The sequence below is a fragment of the Lepidochelys kempii genome, chromosome 10, assembly GCF_965140285.1.
Source record: "Lepidochelys kempii isolate rLepKem1 chromosome 10, rLepKem1.hap1, whole genome shotgun sequence".
NCBI classification, from domain to species: Eukaryota; Metazoa; Chordata; order Testudines; family Cheloniidae; genus Lepidochelys; species Lepidochelys kempii.
The window spans coordinates 32530536-32551564 of record NC_136389.1 but is presented as its reverse complement, the minus strand read 5'-3'; the positions used below and the strand labels follow the sequence as shown (position 1 = coordinate 32551564).

Sequence of the window (21029 nt, the reverse complement as noted above, 5' to 3'; positions counted from 1 at the left end):
TCCCTGGTCGGGGGAGTGGGGAGAACTGCTGCCTAACTGACCTCACGCATCTTCAACAAAGTAGTGTAATATTCAGTTACCTACACCCCGTGGCAGGCCATGGCTACTTATCAGGTTGTGAGCGCTTCCAGGCAGGGACTGCCTCTTTTCTATCCTTATGGCACCCAGCACTGTGGGCTGCCCCATCTCAGTTGGGCCCTCCAGGAGTTATTGTAGCAGCTACTTGGAGAAGCAAGCAGATCCACTCTTGGATTCTTCAGGATGAACACTGCTGTATAATGTGCCCCTACAGACCTGCACGCAGAGATCTAAACCCTTTGAGAAGGCAAGAACCCAGCTTGACTCTCAGCTCTCTCGGGAGCAGGCCCTGGCAGTTAGGGGAAACCTTTTCTTTCAGCTAGAACAAACTGGCTGGGGGGTCGTTGAGAGCATAAACAAGGGGTCCCACCATGGCCTTGTTAGTGACTCTGCATAGTTACGCTGCACTTCAGCTCTTGTCCCAGGCCCACACCGGTGCATCATGGTTTCTTCCTTTGGCCTTAAAGTGAAGGGCTAAAATCAGGCTGAATCAGAGAGATCCCAGTCCCTTTTGGTGCAACACCCTGTAATGCCAGAGCTCAAGTGTCTGGCTCCCTATGCCGCTCAGCCGGGGAGAAGATGCCCGGCAGAGGGGAGAGCTCAGGAATTAGCACTAGTGAAAATACAGCAGGAACACACCAGCCAAGTCACCTCCTTTCTGTATTAAAAGCTCCTTCACCAGGCTTGGTGCAGTGTGAAAATCCTTTAACTCTTTGATGCCTGGAGCCTGCACTTTCCCCCGTGATGTGTTCAAATGAAACATGCGTTAGCGTGATCACAACTGCCTGAATCACCGGGTGCTAAGAATTTACCGCTGTATTGCATTACGCTTGTCAGGGAAGCTGTTTAAACACTTCCTTGAAAGATGTGCTGCTGTGTGTGTGTGTGTGTGTTTGCCTTGCAGTGTGCGGCTGTCTCCCATGAGATGGTGCAGTGGTAATGGGGGGAGGAGGCGGGTTCTTCAACCGGTGATATTTGAGTTTCTTGACTGACCCTCCCAGATATTGACAAGTTCACTGAGAAGGGGGGGCTGTCCTTCTCCCTGTTACTTTGGGCCATTCTGAACTCGAGCGTGGTGATGGTTGGATCCATTATTGTTGCTTTCATAGAAGTAAGAGTTAAGAGCCAGCTGCAGGCCGGTTGGTTTGCTCACTTCCCCCTGCATCGGTTCTGCAGTGAAATATGCAGCAGACTCAACAGCCAGTTAAACATTCTAGTAAAACCCCCCTACTTGAGGGAGTGGGAAGTCACTTAGTTTCTTTGCCTGCATTTCCCTGTCTGTTCTCTGCTCCCCCTGCTGGAGCAGGTGGCTTCAAAAACATCTGGGCCTTAAAAACTCTTTACTGCAGGTAGTGCTCAAATCTGTGGGTAGTTGAGTGGGATTACGTATCTTCTGGTAAAGCAGACACAGAGCTGCCATGGGCATGAGACGAGATTGATGAGATTACGCTGAAGGAGGATTATACTGGCTGAAGGAGAGGAGAGGACTTTTCCTTTTCCTAAGAGGGGAAGAAAATGCAAATATTATAAAGCTCAGGGTTGTTTTGTTATTTCAGATGTTATTTATAACCATAATTCCTCTGTGGATTAGCACAGGGACTGAGTTGTTTTACTACTGCCATGCAAGGATTTCTCCTTAAGGGTCTCTACCTTCGGCCAGTAGTCTTAAATGAGGTACTGTCTCTTTCCGGTTTGATCCTTTATTTGTTACATGCGCACAACCCTAGGTAACAGCATCCAGCACGGCAGGTAGAAGGAGCCCAGCAAATAGTCAGAGCCAAAGGAGGCGAGGTGTTAAGGAGGGAGCTTTTCGGGATGCTGATGGTAACGGTTTGCTCGGCTGGGGAGATGGTGCAGCTTCCTCGACATGAATTGACCTGCGCCCATTTACACTAGGTCTGGTCTTGGCCAGTCTCTACATTTCCTGCATGTCCAAGTGTTTAAGGATGAAAAGCTCGTAGGCAGAACAATGCGCTTCTGAGACAAGCGCACAGCAGCCCCCTTAAACTGTTGCCCATCCGGAGGGGGGCTGTAATCAGGGGGAGTTATTGTGAGGTGAAGGGAACAAATCACAGTAACAAGGCAAATGAGCAGCATCTCCGGTGGGGAATCAGGGTAACGGAACCTTAAAGCACAGTGGAGTCTGACTTGGCCAGTGTGCTATACCTGTTCTGCGTTGAGGAAGTTGAAGATAAACGTCCTGCTCTGTCTAAAGTGGGGGGTGGGGCCTTTAGCCATGAGGCAGAATGGGTGCAGAAACAGAGGGTCACACAGCACTCGTAGGCCCCCCGAAAGAGGCGGCCAGCTTTGCTCTTTGTCACGCCCTCCCCTTTTGGAGCAGGTCCGGAATAGCCTGGACTATACATGGTGCTGTGGCCTTTACTCCGTGATGACGGGTGCTGGCCCGTGCTCTTGGGTTAGTCCGGCTGCTGGCTGAGCGTTAGTTCCCAAGTAGTATTGAACAGCAGCTTGGTCTAGCAGGATCTCTCGCTCTTTCAGCTAGGCCGTCGCTCTCCCGTTCAAGTGCCCGGCTCTTTCCATAGATTTAAAGAAAGCCAGGCAAATATAAACCCTTCGGTGGCCCTGCACCCATTCAGCCCATCCACCAGAGGATCTGTTGAGCTGGCCACAGTGGCTTCAGTAGAGTCCTCCCCTTGGAGTTGTTTTCTGGAGAACATCTCCTGGGGCACGGCCTGCTCCCTAGTCGCTTCTGAAGAGGGAACCACCTCGACTCCTACAAATCGATTCAGTCCATCCTGCTTTAGTACTCCTGGCAGGTCGGACTACTCTCAGCCAATCGGGTTTTGCTTGAGGACAGCTAAGAAGTTACTTGTAAAAGCACAATAGAGGCGGTGCCAGAGGAATAATCTCTCCCTGAGATTCAGGTGACTAATCTCAAGTCCCACTCCAGGGAAGGAGCTGCTGGCTAGCCAGAGTCTTGCCTCTGGAACATGCCTGGCCAGCTGTAGGGGTTGGGGTGGGCGGGGTATGATCCCTACAGGAAGCAAGGCTCAGACTGCCCCTCAATAGCCGTCATGTTTTCCCCTTATGGGGTGGGGGGGGAGGTGCTGAAATGGTCAGAGAGCGGCCTCTGGCCCTTGTTGCCATCTGGGATGATGGAAGCCACTGTATAAGGGCTGATGCTAACAAACTCTCCCTGTGCTTCTAGCCTGTAGCCGCTGGCAGCGGGATTCCTCAGATTAAATGCTACCTCAATGGCGTGAAGGTTCCTCATGTCGTCCGCCTCAAGGTAGGACACTGGGTTTTGGTGCGAGTGCACTTGGCCGTCCCGTGCGCCATCGTCCCTCCCCCGCACCAGCGTGGTAAGGCAGACCAGGAGGCTGGCAGCTTGCAGGAGCTAGGACTTCCTCCTCTGGCATTCACCAGCCTGGTCTGCCTCCACGCCATGCCAGTGCCCCCGTGCGCTGCCAGCTCCCCGTGCTCGTCTGGGATGTGCGCTCCTGTCCCAGCTCTGCGAGGATGCCCTGTGGCCTCCCATCTGCAGCTGATAGTGGCATCTTCTGGGGGAGAGGAAACTGGCCCTGAGTCACCAACTCACGACCCCAGCAGTCGCCATCCTGCCCAGCTTTGTGACTCCTCTTGGGCAAGTCCCTTCACCTCCCTGGGGCTCCGTCTGATAAACACACCAGTGCAGATCCCTTTGGGGCTGGCTGGGGCGAAGCGCTAGGTAACTGCAGTATCACAGCTGGTACTGATTGTACCGGGGGGCTGCGTGTGCATGCTTGCCTCTTGTAGCCTCCTGTGCTCTCAGCCTAGCTTAGGCTGCTGCTCTCCCACCCGCTCCCTTCCAGTGGCAGTCAGTCCCTGCATGCACCCCTTGGCAACGGGCAATGTTGTTTAAGGGCATTTTTACGGTCTGCCGGCCCTACAGAGCAACGTGGGGGCTCAGTGCTGGCTGTGAGATCTCTCACGTGGCAGAGCTTTGCAAGTAAAACGGCACCCCCGTGTTTGGATCTGAGGGCTCAGCAGGGCTCCAGTAGGCACGTGGGGGAAGCTAGTGCTGTGAATACTTGCTGACCCCTGGATGCCGGGGGGCAGTTACTGGACTGCCCAATCCTCTGTGACGGCCGTGACTCCTGCCCTGCTGTTACCCCAGAGAGCTGGTGCTCTGTGCTGGAGAAAGGCTGCTGCAGTGGAAGTTTAGACGTTACAACCGCAGCAGTGAAACAGCAAGCCAAAGACAAGAGGCAAAGAACTCTTTGGCATCGCTGGCTCCTGCCGCTCTAGCTGCTAGCTTGCTGGCTACCCGCCGCGCTTCTTGCCCTTGAGTGAGATTTCCAGGGGAAAGAGGCTGTAACTCCATCTTCCCCTTTGCTCTCTCCCAGGTACCTGGGTTGCGGGGAGCAGCTGTGTCTGGTTTGGAGCTCTCTGCGTGTCTCCCACCAGCCCGCCGCTGAGCGTGACTGCCTCATGACTTGCTGTCTCTCCTGTGCTAATCAGGGACTCTCTCCTTGTTTTCCAGACCTTGCTGATCAAAGTCTGCGGGGTCATTCTGTCGGTGGTCGGAGGCCTGGCTGTCGGGAAGGTAATTTTACCCAGGAAGCTAATGGAATTCAGCCACCTTCCCAAGCGCACTGTCGGCGTGCAGTCACCCCTCTGTGCTGCACCCTGGCCCCGGGAGCTGCTGCTGTCACGCACGCGTGTTGCGCTCGAGCATTCCTGGTGCCTCCATCATTGCTAGCATCCTAAACCATTTGTTTCCCGCAGATACGTGTATCCGTTTGTCCTGGGTCAGTGACTTCTCCGCTTTCCCCTTTGCTCTGATGCCCCTCATCAGTGAGTTGCCTTGAGGTGCCTCTCAGAACAGCAGGGCTTCTCAACCTTTTCCTTTCTGAGCACCCCCCCCCCCCCCCCGGTGCTATAAAAACTTCACGGCCCAGCTGGGCCACAACTGTTTTTTCCGCATATAAAAGGCAGGGCCAGTGCCAGGGGGTAGCAAGCAGGGCAATTGCCCGGGGCCCCATGCCAGAGGGGGCCCCACAAAGCTAAGCTGCCGAGGCTTCAGTCCTGGATGGCGGGGCTCAGAGCCCAGAGCTTCAGCTTTCTGTCCTGGGCCCCCGTGAGTCTGATGTCAGCCCTGCTTGGTGGCCCCCCTAAAACCTGCTTGCGGCCCCCCAAGGGGCTCCAGAGCCCTGGCTGAGAACCACTGCGGTACAGCACCAGCAGTGTGCCGTGCCCTCCTGGGGGATCGGGGATCAGGGACCCTGGGTAGTGGCGACGTATCCCAATGACATCTGCTGACCTGCCAGGACTCGGAGGAGTTGGGCAGGGGAGTCGCAGCCCCTGTGGCTGTCTGGTTCTTTCATCCTCTATATTAGAGGCCATCTCGAGAATGAACCCTACAATGGTGTCGCTGCACCATAAGGTGGCCTTCCAGAGAGTCCTGCTGGGACATTGCCGGGCAGAGGTGCAGCCACTGTACAGTCTGCGGTTATGAATGGAGCTTGAGTCCACTCTGACGCAATCCTGGGGATCCCCTGCACTGATAGAGACAGCGTTTCAGGAATTCACGCTCCGCGTTCTAGAAAGCAGGGTGGTTTGTCCAGGCCTGCTGGACGTTCTCTTGAGAGCCACTTATTAAAGCTAGGAAGCATGGGAGTAAGGTGAGGTTTCCACTTCCTGCAAAGAAACCTCCCCTGCGGGAGCCGGGGCTACTTCAGCCATAGAATGTCCGCGTGGCTGTACTCCCTCGCAGGCTCTGAAATCGAGCTGGGGGCGTGGGCGGGATGCACAGAGTTCACGCTCTGAATGCCCGCGTCTTCATGGCAAGGCTCCAAAAAGCGAAGCTGCCTTTCTCCTCTAACGTCCGCTTTCCTGCCTTCAGGAAGGGCCAATGATTCATTCCGGAGCGGTCATTGCAGCCGGGATCTCGCAAGGAAGGTCGACTTCTTTGAAGCGAGACTTTAAGGTTGGTTAGCTCGCTCCCAGAGTCTGACGGGGGGAGGGAGGGGGGGTGTATGTCACCACATGCTGGGGAAGGAGCTGTGGTTACTGGCTCATGACATCTCTGGTCCAGTGGATAGAATCAATATAGCAAAGTGCTCTTCACCTTCCTAGTGCGATCTAGGGCCAGCCAACTAGCGCGACTGAATCCAGAAGAGCCTGCCCTACTGAAAAGGTGGGGTAGGGCAGTGAAATGGAGATGGGCCTGCTGAGGGCATGAGTGCTGTGGACTTCCATGCAGACAAAGCTATCTGCTTGTTATGCTCCCCAGGGCGGCAGGGGCCAAGAATCCTGCTCGAGCAGTCAGCGGGGGTGGCTTGGAAGGAGTAATACTGACCTATCCTGAAGGGGGCTCCATCCAATCCTCTTTGCCCTAAACCATTCCAGTTGCAGTGCTCTCTGGGTACCTATCCCACAATTCCCAGCAGCAGTGCATTCTGGGGGGAGCTTGAAATGAATATATTCTCCCCCTACAGCACCCACTGCAGCTGTGCTGGGGAGAGCACCAAGGAGCGGTGGAATGTCGCTCCCCTCTGGGTCCGGCATTGCTAGTGAGGAGGGCAGGGCTGGGCGGGCAGCGAAGGCTCCCCCACGTTGCTAAGCTTAATTCAATTGGCCGCTGATGTCACCATCTGAATTGGCCTCAGCAGACTGAACACGCAGCCGATCTGTACTGGGAAGCCAAAGCCTGGATGGCAACCCCGTGATGCTGCCATCTGGGCTAGGTGGCCTTTGTGAAGGGGCCCACTGGCTGGCACGGGGCCCCTGTGTGCTCTGTTACACTGCTGAGCGCTGGTATGTCAGGGGGACATTGGCTCTGCGGCTGGGAGAGGAATCCAGTTCAGGTGGACAGACACACACTGGCCCCGCGTGAGCTGGCGCACCAAAAATAGCCGCATGGCCATGGCATTGCAGGCGGCGGTTTAGCCAGCTGCCCGAGTGCATCCTCAGGGGGGCGGGTGGGTAGCCCAAGCTGCCACAATGGGGCTGTGGTCTCACTGCTGTTTTTAGCACACTGGCATAAGCAAAACTAGCCTGTATCACCCCTCTGGAAAGCATGCTCCCGGCAGCTCTGTGACATAACCCCCTAGGGGAGCAGGGAGCTCAGTGTGTCTGCTTTTATTGGTTCACATCCTGGCTGCGACGAGTCCTGTGCTGCCAGGCCATGTAATAAACTATTCCGGGGTTTAACACCCCTCCACTCAGCACGGGCAGCGGTACAGGGATAGCTGCGAGCAGCATTCTCTTCATGGGAGCCAATGTCAGGCCGACGTTACAGGGGGTGCGCTCGGGCTGCTAGCAACTGCCCAGCCGGTAAAGCGGCTGTCCTCGTGTTGTTTCAGATCTTTGAGTACTTCCGCAGGGACACGGAGAAAAGGGACTTCGTCTCTGCCGGAGCGGCTGCTGGCGTCTCGGCCGCTTTTGGCGCCCCAGTTGGTAAAATGTCTTCTGGTGCTGGGTGTTCCCCTGCAGGCCAGACCCTGCCCCAGGAGGGATGCTCACCACCCCTCACCCCCTGTTAGGGGTAGCTGGCAGTGATCTGGATCACCCAGAGACTCGTGGCTTTCCCAGCCCTCTTGTGGCGGGTGGGGCTAGTCAATCATGCTTAGAGGAAGTGACCTGTGCGGGACAGAGCTTGGAGCAGCAGCTTTGGGTGCTCTGCATATTTACTCTCGGGCACTGCTTGAAACTGCTACTTTCAGAGCTGTGTTCCTATGTAGCACCGCCAAACTAGAGAACAATGGCGGCTCTGTCCCTCTGCTCCTGCCCATCGAGCTTGGTGGCAAACAAAATACTGGCATGCAGGCTGCCTGCCTCTGCTGGGCTTCTGTCTGATGCCGAGGGGAGCCCTTGGAGAACAGAGAGAGGGAGCTGGTCCTGGCATGCAGATACAGCCAGAATGCCTGGGTACCACTTGGTCCTGTTCCCGCTGAGTCCAAGAGAAACCTGGACAGCGCCAGTGAAGCGGATAGGGTCGTGCCTGGGTGAGCAGGGCTGGGAGAGCTGTTAACCCCCCAGGAGGGGTGTCGGTGTCTGTATCAGTCACTACAGGAAAACTCATGCGTGTTCCCTCCTCCGACGTGAGCCTGAAATCTAGGCGTAAAGTTTCGTGTTAAGGAACGAGTTAGTCCCCCAGAGAGCCGTCCCTGCCCCCCAGCAGCCCATATCCAGGGTGAACCCACACCCCAGCATTGCTGCTCCTCCCCGCTAAGTGACTGGGGAAGTGGCAGGGTGTAGGCCGAGCGCTCTCTCCCAGTGGTCCCCAAAGGGCACCAGGCTTTGTCCCCACGGCAAAGCCTTCCTGCTGCCATGGAGGCAGGCGTCGGAATGCCTAGCGTTTCCATCTCTTAGCCGAAAGCGACCGTGTGTGATGCTCCCCCAAAGCCTCCTGGCTCCAAGTGCGGTGTTGGCATGACCGAGAGCTGCTAGCATAGACGTGCATCTGCAGCTGTGACCCTCCCCAAGGCTTGGCCAGCCATTGGCCTGCTTCTGGGGCTCAGGCTGGTGGGGGTGATCCCCTTGGCAAAGTGTCATCAACCACAGCCAGGTGCATCGGTTCCTAGTGCAGGGGTGAGGTCTCCAGCCCTGTGGGGCTGTGCCCCTTGTCTCTGCACACCCAAGGGGCAGGTTCTTTCCAGCCCACGTAACTGGGAGATCAAAACTCACCCTGACAGGCCCAGCCGCTCCCAGGCAGTGAGGCGGTAGCTACCCGAGCTGATCTATTACAATGGCCCCGTGGCCTTTTGTATCCCTAGGGGGAGTTCTCTTCAGCTTGGAAGAAGGTGCCTCCTTCTGGAATCAGTTCCTGACATGGCGAATCGTAAGTGTTAGCAGCCTGAGGCCAAGGATGTGCCACCGCCTTGGCTCATGCAGGGCCAAGTACGATTGGCCCCGCAGGTGCTGGGCACCGGCTTCTGAAAACTCAGCTGCCAGCTGGGGGTTCGACTGGGGTTTCACTCGGGCTGGGGAGGGGCAGGATGTCTTGTCGAGTGAGGGGCCTGCACTGGATAGAGACGCCCCTGTCAGAACGGGACTGTCGGGTGAATCTAGGCCTTGACTGGTGTAAGAGTCTGAGGCCAAGACAGAGGATGCTTACGGTTCCCCTCCCAGAGAAGCTGCCATTTAGCGCTTGGAGTCCTGCAGTGGCCTGTGCCCCAGAGGTGGCAAGAGGGAGATGGGACGTAAAGGGAACAGCGCAGAACCCTTGGAAGAGGCGCGAGGCACTTGTGTATGAGCACAGAGTGCAAGGTGCTGCATGATCCCCAAGGAAGATATGGCTTCTGCCTATGGAGCTCTTAGTGTAGCAGACATGCTGATTTGGGTACCAGGCACTGGTTGGGGTGTGAACTAAATCCTGCCCCTCCCTGATGTAAGAACACTTTGGGGAATGAGTGGGGCCGAGGTAGGCCCCTGGTGGATGGAGTGGGGTTTGAAGAGGTGTGACAGCAGGCAGCCGAGGCAGCAGGTTGTCTCATGCCATGATACTCTCTTGCTTCTCTCTGCAGTTCTTTGCCTCCATGATCTCTACATTCACGCTGAACTCCATCCTGAGCTTTTACCATGGGAACCCTTGGGACCTCTCCAGCCCGGGTCTCATCAACTTTGGAAGGTTCGACAGTGAGGTAAAATTGCTGGCCTTGCTGGCAGGTTTGTGCTGTCACTGGGCAGGCACACGCCCTGTACCGGGCGTTCTCTGCAGCCTTGCAAGTAGTGGCAGGACCTGAGGGCAGCAGATGGGGCCATTCACTCCCTTTATGCCCGTCCCCTGAATGTTTGACAGTATGAGGCACCTCAGGTGGGGGGTGTCATGCTGGGGTGGGAGCGCTCTGCAAAGGCCAGATGCACCCAGATCAAAACTTCCTGCCGAGCAGCCTCTTGGAAGTATTTGTCCAGCTGTTGCTGGGCTCTGGTTCTGCCAGCGCGGGTTCTGTGGGGCCTGGGAGCGAGGAGCCCTGCTGCAGCCACTGCTCTGGGCAGCTGCCAGCTGTAAAGGCTTTGAGCAGAGGCAGTGACTTGGCACCGAGCAAATCGCTGTGCCGAAAGGTCTCCAAACCCATTTCTCCTCGTTTACAGAAACTGGGATACACGTTCCAGGAAATTCCGATCTTCATCGTTATGGGAGTGGTTGGTAAGATCGGTCTGCTCGTTCAATTGAGTTAACACCTCTGAATAATCCCCTGTCCTGAAAAGCTGCCTTAGCCCACTTCCTCGGCTAAAAGCATAAAAACAGAGGGCCCTCGGGGAACCTTTTGCTGCTCGATGCTTTCACGGGCCACAGCTAGATTCTCTGGCCAATCTTGATCTTCTGTGGTGAAGGCAAAAACCCTTAACTTTGTTCTTCCCCCTTGCCGGGTAGGGTTGGGGTGTGGCAGAGCCTGTCAGAGTGACGTTGGTCCGAGGTATGGCCCCTTGAGAGGCTGGGGGAAGGAAACTGGTGTTCTAGGCAGAACTCCCTTCCCGCTATGAGTCTGTGGGTTGGGTGTTTGGAACGTGAACTGTGTGAGAATTATTTTCTGATACGTTGTTTCCGTACAGCCCACTCCTGCTGCGCCGGGCACAGCACACATCTAAAAATCTGTCTTTCAGCTGCAGCCTTGCCTGCCTCTGCCTCAGTGCTCTGTACAATCAGGTGGCTGCTAACAATCCACCACCGGATTTAACAAAATGACCAGAAGTGCAGGGAAATGCCAGGTCGGAGTCAGCGAGGAATTGCTACGGACTTTCCTCGTAGATAACATGTCAGAAGCTACCCTTTGGATCAGACTGGACCCCAGCCAGTATGCTGATGTCATCTGCTTCTTTCACTGCCCTGGGGTCTGAGTGGTGGTTGAATTTCCAACCTTTCCGCCCACTGCTTCCTGCCCAGAACAGAAACAGGAGTACTGTGGTCTTCAGTTGGCTGGCTGCCGTAAGGCGACAAACTCTCCTAATGCCGTGTTGTGTCTGAGCATTGAAACGTGCATTGGAACAATGAAAACTACTGATCCCACAGTAACCCTGATGCAGCCACATTGCACATCCCAGAATACACTGGAAAATGTGGCAGTTATAGTCTACGTGGGGCCTCTGACTAGCCTGATGCGCTGTAAAAATTCTCAGTCCTAATGTTGCATTAATGCATCGTGCCGATCTATGACCTACATGTTGTAGATATAAGATCGGGCTCGGGCGCTAATGTTTCCTTTAGTGAAGAAACAAGAAACGAAGGGGAAGGCCAGGTGTGTACATGGATCTTTCTCGATGATGTGCGCTCGCTCTCATCCTTCTATCCCCCCTCCAAAGCAGGAGAGTTACATTTTGACTCTTTCAATGGTGAAGCCTCCGTAAACTGGAGATTTGTGCCCATAGGGAACAATGGAAGCAGCTTGTGCAGTTTCTTCCACGACATTCGGCTTGCTCCGCTGTGTGGCTTGACACGGGGCATTCCAGCAGGAAATTGCTGCTTTTCCCTGGAAGCTGCTGCTGTCAAAGGCTTAAAAACGTTGTGCTATTGAGAATGTGTTGCTGACGAGGGCAGAAAAGTGTCCAAAGGCAAACTGAGTCGGGGAAATCTTTGTCGTGTGTTTTTGTTTTGTTTTTGCTTTTTTTTTTAAAGATGTGTTTAACTCTGTATATAGGAAAATCCTGAATGTGGCATAAAGGAATATTGGTTTCTTTCAAATCACTCAGGAGGTTTTCAGCTGCTTTCCCTCTTTCCTGCTTGCAGGTGGAATTCTTGGCGCGATATTCAATGCCTTGAATTACTGGTTAACCATGTTTCGAATCAGGTAAGAGCCCAAGAGGAGCTAAATAAAACGAAATCGCTCAGTATTCTCCCGGGTTGTGTTCAGATTGGGGGCCGATTAACTGAACCAAAGGGCGTTCCTTTTGTTCCTGAAGCCCTACTGCTTCAGATCTGGTAAGTGACGTATGGTGTTCGCAAGTGTTCACTCACAAAACTCAAGTGCTTAGAAGTGTGGAAGTGGAAAAAGGGATAAAGGGAATTTGAACACAGACATCTTAGTTTTCTTAGGAATAGAGCAAGAGTCAGGCTAAGTCTAACTCTAATTCCCGCTTCCTTGGCAGGTCTCTGCCAGATAAATAATTATGGCAAGCGTTTATCAGGTGGAGACCTGCCTAGGAAGGGGGAATCCCTGTCCATGTGCACTCTCCCCCTTGCAATTGCTCGAGAATAAACGGTCTCTGACTTGTTGCAAACAACCTAAGAGTGAAGACTGCGTTTTTCTTCCACAGAAGCAAGGAAGTGATCGTTAAGGATGCCGTCGCTTTATAGCACACTAGAATCGACAGCTATTATCACAAAGAAATCCATATTTCATCACAGCTGTAACTCTGACCCAAAGTAAATATCCATTCCATCATCTCCTAAAGCAGAGACCAGTCTGAGAAAGGAATCTTCTCTTACATGTGCCTATTCACAGTACTATAATCCACCTAAAATACATGAAAATGTTCCACGCTTTCCTATTGGACTGTGAATAACCACCGTTTCTTGAGACACGTTGGATTTCATTAGATGCTACTGACGACCTGCAAGTATATTAACTGATGATGCAAGTCCCATGTAACAGTAGCTTTTTGAAGAAACATTTAGATTCTGAAGACTGAGGATGGACTGAAAGACTTTAGAACAAATACATGGGTCAGAGTTCAGGTGATGGTGACAAAAGATGGGTTTCTTTCTTCTGATGCAAATGCTTATGTTGACAATGCGATTTTCTTAACCATCCATTTCTTTGCTGTTTATTACCTGGGTTATGCGCTATGTAAATGCATTGGGGGAACATTTTCAAAAGCTCAGGTCCCAGTGAGCTCCTAAATCACTGTCCCCATAGTCACTTTGCTTCAAAAATTAGTTAAAATGGCTAAGCTTTCTGTGTTGGAATACCTCCCTTCACCCTCTTGGGACCTGGTTTCTCATTTATCCACCAGAGCTCACCTTTCAGACAAATAACATCCCATGTCTGCTGGGAGGATATGGGGAGTGCTTTGTAGCTTTTGCAGATGGAACAGACGGGAGTTGAGGGATTCAGAGCAGACTGTACGTTCCGTGTTCGATGGTGCTGCGAATGTGTTTGTGGAACCAGAAGTCTGCAGGACCGTTAAAAGTATAAAGGGCGATTTCCATGCAGCTCCTCTTTCGTACAGCCCCAGTAACATTCAGACGGCCTTCCGCAGGGCGGGATAGCATCCAGGAGCAGAGCTGGGGAAGGGGATTGTTTCTGTGGACAATTTGGTGAGAGAGAAGAGAGCAACAAAAATGATCAAAGGTTTAGAAAACCTGAGCTATGAGGAAAGGTTAAAAATAGCAGGTGTGTTTAGTCTTGAGAAAAGACAACTGACGGGGGGCTGATAAATCTTCAGACATGTTAAGGGCTGTTATAAAGAGGATAGTGATCAATTGTTCTCTGGCCATCGAAGGTAGGACAAGAAGTAATGAGTTTAATCTGCAGCAAAGGAGATTCAGGTTAGGTGTTAGGTATCCTGAGAGTTAGTTACAACATTTTCCTTAAGTACTGGGATAGGTGACCAAGGGAAGTTGTGGAATCCCCGTCACTGGAGGTTGCTAAGAACAGGTTGGGCAAACACCTGTCGGGGATGGTCTTGGCTTACTGGGTCCTTCCTCCGTGCAGGGGGCTGGACCAGATGAGCTGTCAAGGTCCCTCCGAGCTCAACATGTCTATGATTTCCCCTTCATTTGAGCCTGTGAAATCCTGCTGCTTGTCTGGTTCCCGCCCCTGGGAGGAGGCAACCTGCACCAGCCATTCCCCTGCCCCCAAGCCACCAGCAGTGGTTGCAACCAGTCTGAAGAGCCAGCTGACCTGGGGGTGCTTCTGGGAAGCAGAGAACAGCCGGGAGGTTGCTCCCTGTTCACGTGGCTTGTGTCTGACTCTGCAGGTACATCCATCGCCCGTGCCTGCAGGTGATCGAGGCCATGCTGGTGGCGGCTGTGACGGCAGCTGTGGGTTTTGTGATGATCTACTGCTCTAGCGACTGCCAGCCCCTCCAAGCAGATTCCGTGACCTATCCCCTGCAGGTAGGAGACATGGCTGTGAACCCCCTATCCCCAGCACAGTGTCTGTTCCTGACTGCCCCCTACAGCTGGATCTGGTCACAGCACAACCAGGTGTTCAGGGATTTTCCAGGCATAATCTCTGCTGCCTTGCTTGGGAGCTGGTCTCAAAGGCGCCAGGCTAGGCCCAGGCAGGGGGGAGGTCTCTGTAGCTTTTCGATGAGCCAGGGGACTGCAAGCACTGAGGGAGGCAGGAACATCCCCTGAGATGGGCAGTGAATGAGGCAGGGCTCCATACGTGGCAGAGGAACCCTGCCTCGTTCAGGGCCTGAGCTTCCTGGGCTCCCATTATAGACAGTCTAGCAGTGCTGGGAAGGGTCACGCAGTGCACATTGAATGAGGTGAGGCTCTGCTGGGGGGTATGGTTCACGGAGTGCATGGCCAGTAAGCGGGGCCTGGCAGGGTCTGGCCAGAGACTTTCAGTTTAAGGGACTACAATAGAGAAGCGGGCATCCAAACTGTTGCTGGAACATGCAATCTGCAAACCAAGCTCTCAGTTGGGGAATGACAAAGGTAAGGTCACCTGTGCAGCCTGAACGCTGCCCCTTGTGCATCAGCATGCACAGAATAGCACAAGATGGCATGTGTGTATCTAAGATTGCAGAGAGAGCTGTATACTTGAGGGAATAGTGTGTGATCAGCTGATCAGACAAGACTTGGGTGGGGGGCTGAGCTAAAGGTCTATGCGAGCTCAGTGGCCTCAGGACAGGTTTCTAATAGAATCTAGCTGGGATTTGATGATCCAGCCTAGTGCACCAGCAGAAGTGAAGGCTTTGCAAATCACGTGAGCCTTCACTGCACCACCTTGGTAAAGGGGTCACTGTTGATTTAAAAATCACCAGTCTCTGATAACATATTGCCAACTACTGTTAAGGAACATCTAAAACTACTCGAACAACGAGGAGTCCGGTGGCACCTTAAAGATGAACAGATTTATTTGGGCATAAGCTTTTGTGGGTAAAAAAACCCACTTCTTCAGATGCATGGAGTGAAAATTACAGATGCAGGCGTAAATATACTGACACATGAAGAGAAGGGAGTTTCCTTACAAGTGGAGAACCAGCACTGACCAGGCCAATTCAGTCAGGGTGGATGTGGTCCACCCCCAGCTAAAACCTCTCCAGCACATCAACGATCTACAACCTATCCTGGAAAATGATCCCTCACTCTTCAACCTTGGGAGACAGGCCAGTCCTCGCTTACAGGCAGCCCCCCCAACCTGAAGCAAATACTCACCAGCAGCTACGTACCACACCACAGAAACACTAACCCAGGAACCTATCCTTGCAACAAACCACATTGCCTACTCTGTCCCCATATCTACTCTAGCGACATCACCAGAGGACCCAACCCCATCAGCCAGACCATCAGGCGCTCATTCACCTGCACATCTACTAATGTGATCTATGCCATCATGCGCCAGCAATGCCCCTCTGCCATGTACATTGGCCAAACCGGACAGTCTCTACGTAAAAGAATAAATGGACACAAATCAGACATCAGGAATGGTAACATACAAAAGTCAGTAGGAGAACACTTCAGTCTCCCTGGACATTCAATACAGATTTAAAAGTAGCCATCCTTCAATCAAAAAAACTTCAAAAACAGACTTCAAAGAGAAACTGCAGAGCTACAATTCATTTGCAAACTTAACACCCTTAATTTGGGCTTGAGTAGGGACTGGGAGTGGCTGGCTCACTACAAAAGCAGTTTTCCCTTTCTTGGTATTGACATCTCCTTATCAATTATTGGGAGTGGACCACATCCACCCTGACTGAATTGGCCTTGTCAGCGCTGGTTCTCCACTTGTAAGGTAACTCCCTTCTCTTCAGGTGTCAGTATATTTATGCCTGTATCTGTAATTTTCACTCCATGCATCTGAAGAAGTGGGGTTTTTTACCCACAAAAGCTTATGCCCAAATAAATCGGTTAGTCTTCAAAGTGCCACCGGACTCCTCGTTGTTTTTGTGGATACAGACTAACACGGCTACCCCCTGATACTTAAAACTACTAGTATGGCTAGAGATGGGAGAGAAATCTCACCACCCTTTCTGCTTTCACTGCTCCCCTTTATAGCCAGTAAGCGTACCCCATTTGTGACAGTCGTTCAGCTAGTAAAGGGGAAGAGTTAAAATAGTAATGTGTCAAATTCTCAACTAAACTAGCTAAATTTCAACTTGACCATGACCCTCTAAATTTCTGAGGTGGGTAACTCTGTACAGGTGAGAGGCTAGGCCTAGTGTGCTCACCGTTGCAACACGTAACTGATTTTGGAGTGTAAATATTTTCGAAAGGGATTTAGGCATTCTTAATTCCCAGGTGCCTAAATTCCTTTTGAAAATATGTGGGCTCCTAAATCAGTGAGGTGTTGCACCAATGCATGCAGCAATATCTAAATACCTTTAAAATGTCGGGCCTAAAAGTATAACTAGCTGAATGCAAATGTATCATGCTAGCGATGCCTGTGGCCTATGGCTCCATGAAACTGCACATCTGCTAGTGGGGTGTCTTTCACCAGGTGCCCAGGACCCACTTTCACTCCTGCCTTCTCGCTCTCTGCCAGCTACTGCGTCCCCATGTGCCACACGTCCCAGTGCAGCGATCGTTGCGTGGATTCTGCCAGATCTCACAAGCCAGCCTTTGTTTTTTCTCCCTAGCTGTTCTGTGCGGATGGAGAATATAATTCGATGGCCACCACCTTCTTCAACACGCCTGAGAAGAGTGTCGTCAGCCTCTTTCACAACCCTCCAGGTCGGTTCTGGCTCGGCTGGCGGAATGGGGAGGGGGCTCGGGTCTAACGGCAGGTCCGGGGCAGCAGACCCAGAATTAGGAAGCCAATCGCTTTGCTCGGTTTGTGGTCAGATGTTCTTGTGTTAGCCCAGCCCTGCAGCCCTACCGCACGCTCTGCCCTGCTGGGTGAGCTCTGTTCAGTAATGCTCATAGGCTTCAAGGTCACAAGGGACTATCGCAATCATCTAGTCTGATCTCCTGCACATCGCAGGCCACAGAACCTCACCCAGCCACTCCTGTAATAGACCCCTAACCTCTGGCTGAGTTACTGAAGGCCTCAAATCATGGTTTAAAGACTTCCAAGTTACAGAGAATTCACCATTGACCCAGAGCTCCTGTAAAAAGATCCTCCTCGCTGGTGAATATCAACCCTCCGCAGAGCCTGCTGGGTGGACAGGCTCTGGGGCTGTCCAGTGTGTAACACATTGGTGGAGGTGGTGTCACGTAGAAGCCCTAGGGTGTGGACCAGGACCCATTGTGCTGGGTGCTGTACAAACAGAACAAGGACAGCTTTAAGAGCAGGGGTAGCAGGAGCCCTTCATAGCATTTACAAGTGCCCTGCTGCTAGTCTGTGCGATGTCCTAAATCTTTCAGACTGACCTCATCAGGGGAACAGAGTCTTGCTTTGTTCGTACTCACTAATTCATAGAATGCAGGTGTTTGCGAGGCATCTGCCGTTCACTAGTGCGAAGTGGGTGATCTGCTCTTGAATACGCATTGAAACAAATTAGTCTCTAGCCAGAGGTGAATAGCTCAGGTCTGAGGAGGAGACCTGTATCAGAAGTCTTGTGCTTTTAGGTAGTTGGCTGATTTGAGGGTTTTAAAAGTCAAGATCTGGATTTGGATCTGCAAAGTGGTGTCAATATTTTATTGACGCTCCCACAAAAATTCCCCCTCCCTTAGCCTGTGATAAGCACCCTGTCCCCTGGGCACATGTGCTCAGACAGGCAGGATGAGAGCTGTGGTGTGTTAGCTTGTGTATAGATGGGACCTTGATGAGGAGGTTGCAGTGTCCCATGAGCACTCTTGTTAAATATCAGCCAAGCATTTTCCATTCACTGCCTTCAGTCTCTGTTCCATCCGTTCTCCTTTGTGTGCTCGCTCCAAAAGCTGGAGTCTGTGGAACGTTCTGGAAATGTTGTTGGCTGCTTCCTGTTTGCTAAGGTCTCTCTCTCCTGAATGACTTTCCCTTCTGGTCATGTTTTAAATGTGGATTTTACATTTTGGGTTGTCTAGAAACGAAATCGCATTTCACAGTGCCCCGGAGAGTCCTGGCTGGGTTTGCATCTCTCGGCTGACGTAATGGCTGGGTAACTTTAATTGAAAAGGCACCAGTTCCGCCTCTACCCCAGAAACAGTCTCCTGGAACAGCCGCTTGAATCTCATACCTGTTCTTTCACTGACAGCTGAAGCACAGAGATGGCTATCCCTTGAGTGCACTGAACTGGCAACTCCAGCACTGGTTGCACTCAGTGCTGATGACTTCCCTACGGACATAGGATAGGACCCAGAGGACTTGTGGTGCCCCAAACCTTTTCCTCTCCTGTCTCAAACCTTGGTTGACAGTTGCTGGGGAAATGCTCAAAAGGGGTGGGGAGAGGGTGCTCACCTACTTGACACTCTAAACAGCTGTTGGCTGAGGATGCAGATCCAGGGAGTGCTGGGCAGGGGGGACTTCAGGGCACTGCACAAGGGCCTCTCGACACAGGTGATGGCCAGTGAATCAGCTGCAGTATGGCGGGTGAGACTTCCCTTGCAGGTAGCAACGCACAAGCAGCAGGGGGCGTCCCTGGTGAATATAGAGCAGGAAGGTTTATTGCTCTGCCTGGCAACAATTATGCCACAGCACTGTAAGGAACACGATACGCCGGGTCAAATCCTCTTGGCTTCCGCAAAGGAAAACGGGGCCTCCCCAGTGGATTAGAATTCTGCGGCCTTCTCCAGAACTGGCTGTACTAAGTTATCTGGGTTGTCAGGTGTCTTTTTGATGAAGTACCTCGCAAGAGGCTGTTAAGAAAAATACGTCCTCCAAGGGGACGGTCAGAGTATCGTCCTGGGGTAGAAACTCAGAGAAGCAGAAAGCCGACGAAACGGTCAGTTTGAATTGTGGCCAAAGGCTAACGGGGAGCAGGAGGGGTGAAGTCCTGGAGTTCGATATGAAATTAACCACCTGGAAAGGGGGGTGAGCGGAGAGGGCGGTTCATAGAAAGGATGACTGTGAGATGCGTAGACGGGCCTGACCCTGCGAGGGGGAATGAACAGCTGGTGGGAAGAGGAATTGGAACTGCTCCTACAAATGTCTGAGTCTGAATTAACCCTGGAAGCTCACCGCAGACCTCTCTCATGGGAGCAGAAATCCAGTTTAGGAATGAGAACGACCCCCCTGAATGAGTGAGCCCCTTCCCCAACATAACCGGCCTGTGGGAAGGGGCAGCGAGCAGGGACAGCTGGGCACAGGAAGGGGCGATGAAGACTTCCATGCAGAGACTGACCCGACAAGCAGTGTTTAGTGAAGAGATGAATCAGGTCTGGGAAAGGCCTGCTGGCTAACGAATGGGACGGGGTAGGGGGAGCATTCATAGGTGCGCTCTGTTCAGAGCAAGGGGATTTGGTGCCATTGAAAGGCAACGGGTTTAAAATAGCTGCAAGGAAAGCAAAACTAACCCTGCGGCGCCCCTGGCCAGAGAACATCAGGGCCAAGAACAGAGCAGGGATTGGAAGGGCCTGGCCCTTGTGTGACCATGAGAACAGCTGCAGTTACGGGATTTTTTAAAGGTTTTAGGGCTGTGAACCCTCCTGCTCCAGGGCATGAGCTGGCTGCTGGGATGGGGGCAGGCTAGCCCAGGTTGGGGCTGCTTTCAGAGTACCTGCCTGCAGAGGGCTTGGCGATCGGAGCCAGCCAAGGGACGAGAGAGGGAAAGATCTCGTTCTTTGAGGGGAAATACCAATCTTTACTTGTGAGATGTCTCTACAGTGGCTAGGTAGGTCCATCCCGCTGCCATGACCATTAATGGAGGGGGATTGGAGCAGAGTGGTGAGGAGCTTTGCTGCACCCGGGGAGTGGGGGGAGGGTTGTAGCATCGGTTCTGCCCTTTCTCAGCCCCCTCAGGGATGCTGTTCTCTAGGGTGTGCGATGACGGACAGATGCGCCTTGCTCTTCTGGTCTGACGGGCTGGTGTGTGTTTGGAGGAGCCCACCCTCTCGGAGCCACATCGTGGCAGTAATGGGGGGCTGCTAACAAGCTGGAATGTGCTATTTAATGTTGCAGCTTGACCGGGCTGGTGCCAGCAGCTGGTCTAGAACAGCGTGAATCTCTGAGGTGTAGAAGGGCTGAAACCAACCACCTGGGCCTCTCCTCTCTCCCCCCCCACCCCAGGTTCTTACAATCCCATGACCCTCGGGATGTTCACCCTGATGTATTTCTTTCTGGCCTGTTGGACCTATGGGCTCACCGTGTCGGCAGGTGTCTTCATCCCTTCCCTGCTGATCGGAGCTGCCTGGGGACGACTCTTCGGCATATCGTTGGTCTACTTGACCAGTGGAGCGGTGAGTTACCCCCCGGGCAGGGTGGGAGCACTGACAGCGAAGCCACGTTTTGCTTGCAGATTTATGAGCGCTCCATGTCTGAAGGTCAGCTGAGGAGCTGTGTGGGAGGAGGTCGTGCTGGAGTTTTAGCTGGGTTAGTGGGTGAAGGGAGAAAGACAAGCTTAGATACTGCAAAATCCCAGCTAGAAAGGGAGTAGATCTTGCTTGCTGCCCTTCGCCGCCTCATCCAGCAGCAGCAGCTCTGGAGGAAGTGCAGTAGACCCGAGTGGCTAAGGCTCCCTGCAGAGCATCCCTGGGGCAGTGCTTGCTGGAGCTTGGTGAGGCTGTTGTCAAGGGGCCTTGGATGCTCCAGCAGATGGGTGGCTGCTGCTTTTGTTGTCTGGCCTGTGGCTGGCACGTAGGGTGGCTGCCTCTGAGGGGGTACAAGTTGGATGACTCTGTCCCGCCCCATGTAACTCCCTGTCCCTGTCTCTCCTGTTCAGATCTGGGCCGACCCAGGGAAGTACGCGCTGATGGGGGCCGCAGCGCAGCTGGGTGAGTTTGGCTCGCCATTAGAAAAGTGCCCGGTCGGAGGCGT

The 21029-nt window shown here is 53.0% G+C and overlaps 1 protein-coding gene across 4 annotated transcripts in view; it reads left to right on the top strand.

The window, feature by feature from the left end:
• The window catches only part of CLCN7 (chloride voltage-gated channel 7), a 71412-nt gene that overhangs the window by 24565 nt on the left and 25818 nt on the right, over positions 1–21029 (top strand). For 3 of the 4 annotated variants that reach the window (XM_073362719.1, XM_073362720.1, XM_073362718.1), the window contains 13 exons: positions 1080–1189; positions 3248–3328; positions 4562–4624; positions 5924–6007; positions 7386–7479; positions 8799–8863; positions 9549–9665; positions 10117–10171; positions 11750–11810; positions 13942–14080; positions 16774–16867; positions 20283–20452; positions 20935–20986. In XM_073362719.1, coding sequence (XP_073218820.1) covers positions 1080–1189; positions 3248–3328; positions 4562–4624; positions 5924–6007; positions 7386–7479; positions 8799–8863; positions 9549–9665; positions 10117–10171; positions 11750–11810; positions 13942–14080; positions 16774–16867; positions 20283–20452; positions 20935–20986 — 1185 coding nt within the window. The remainder of the gene's footprint in view (positions 1–1079; positions 1190–3247; positions 3329–4561; positions 4625–5923; positions 6008–7385; positions 7480–8798; positions 8864–9548; positions 9666–10116; positions 10172–11749; positions 11811–13941; positions 14081–16773; positions 16868–20282; positions 20453–20934; positions 20987–21029) is intronic. The other variant, XM_073362721.1, reaches the window with a different exon arrangement.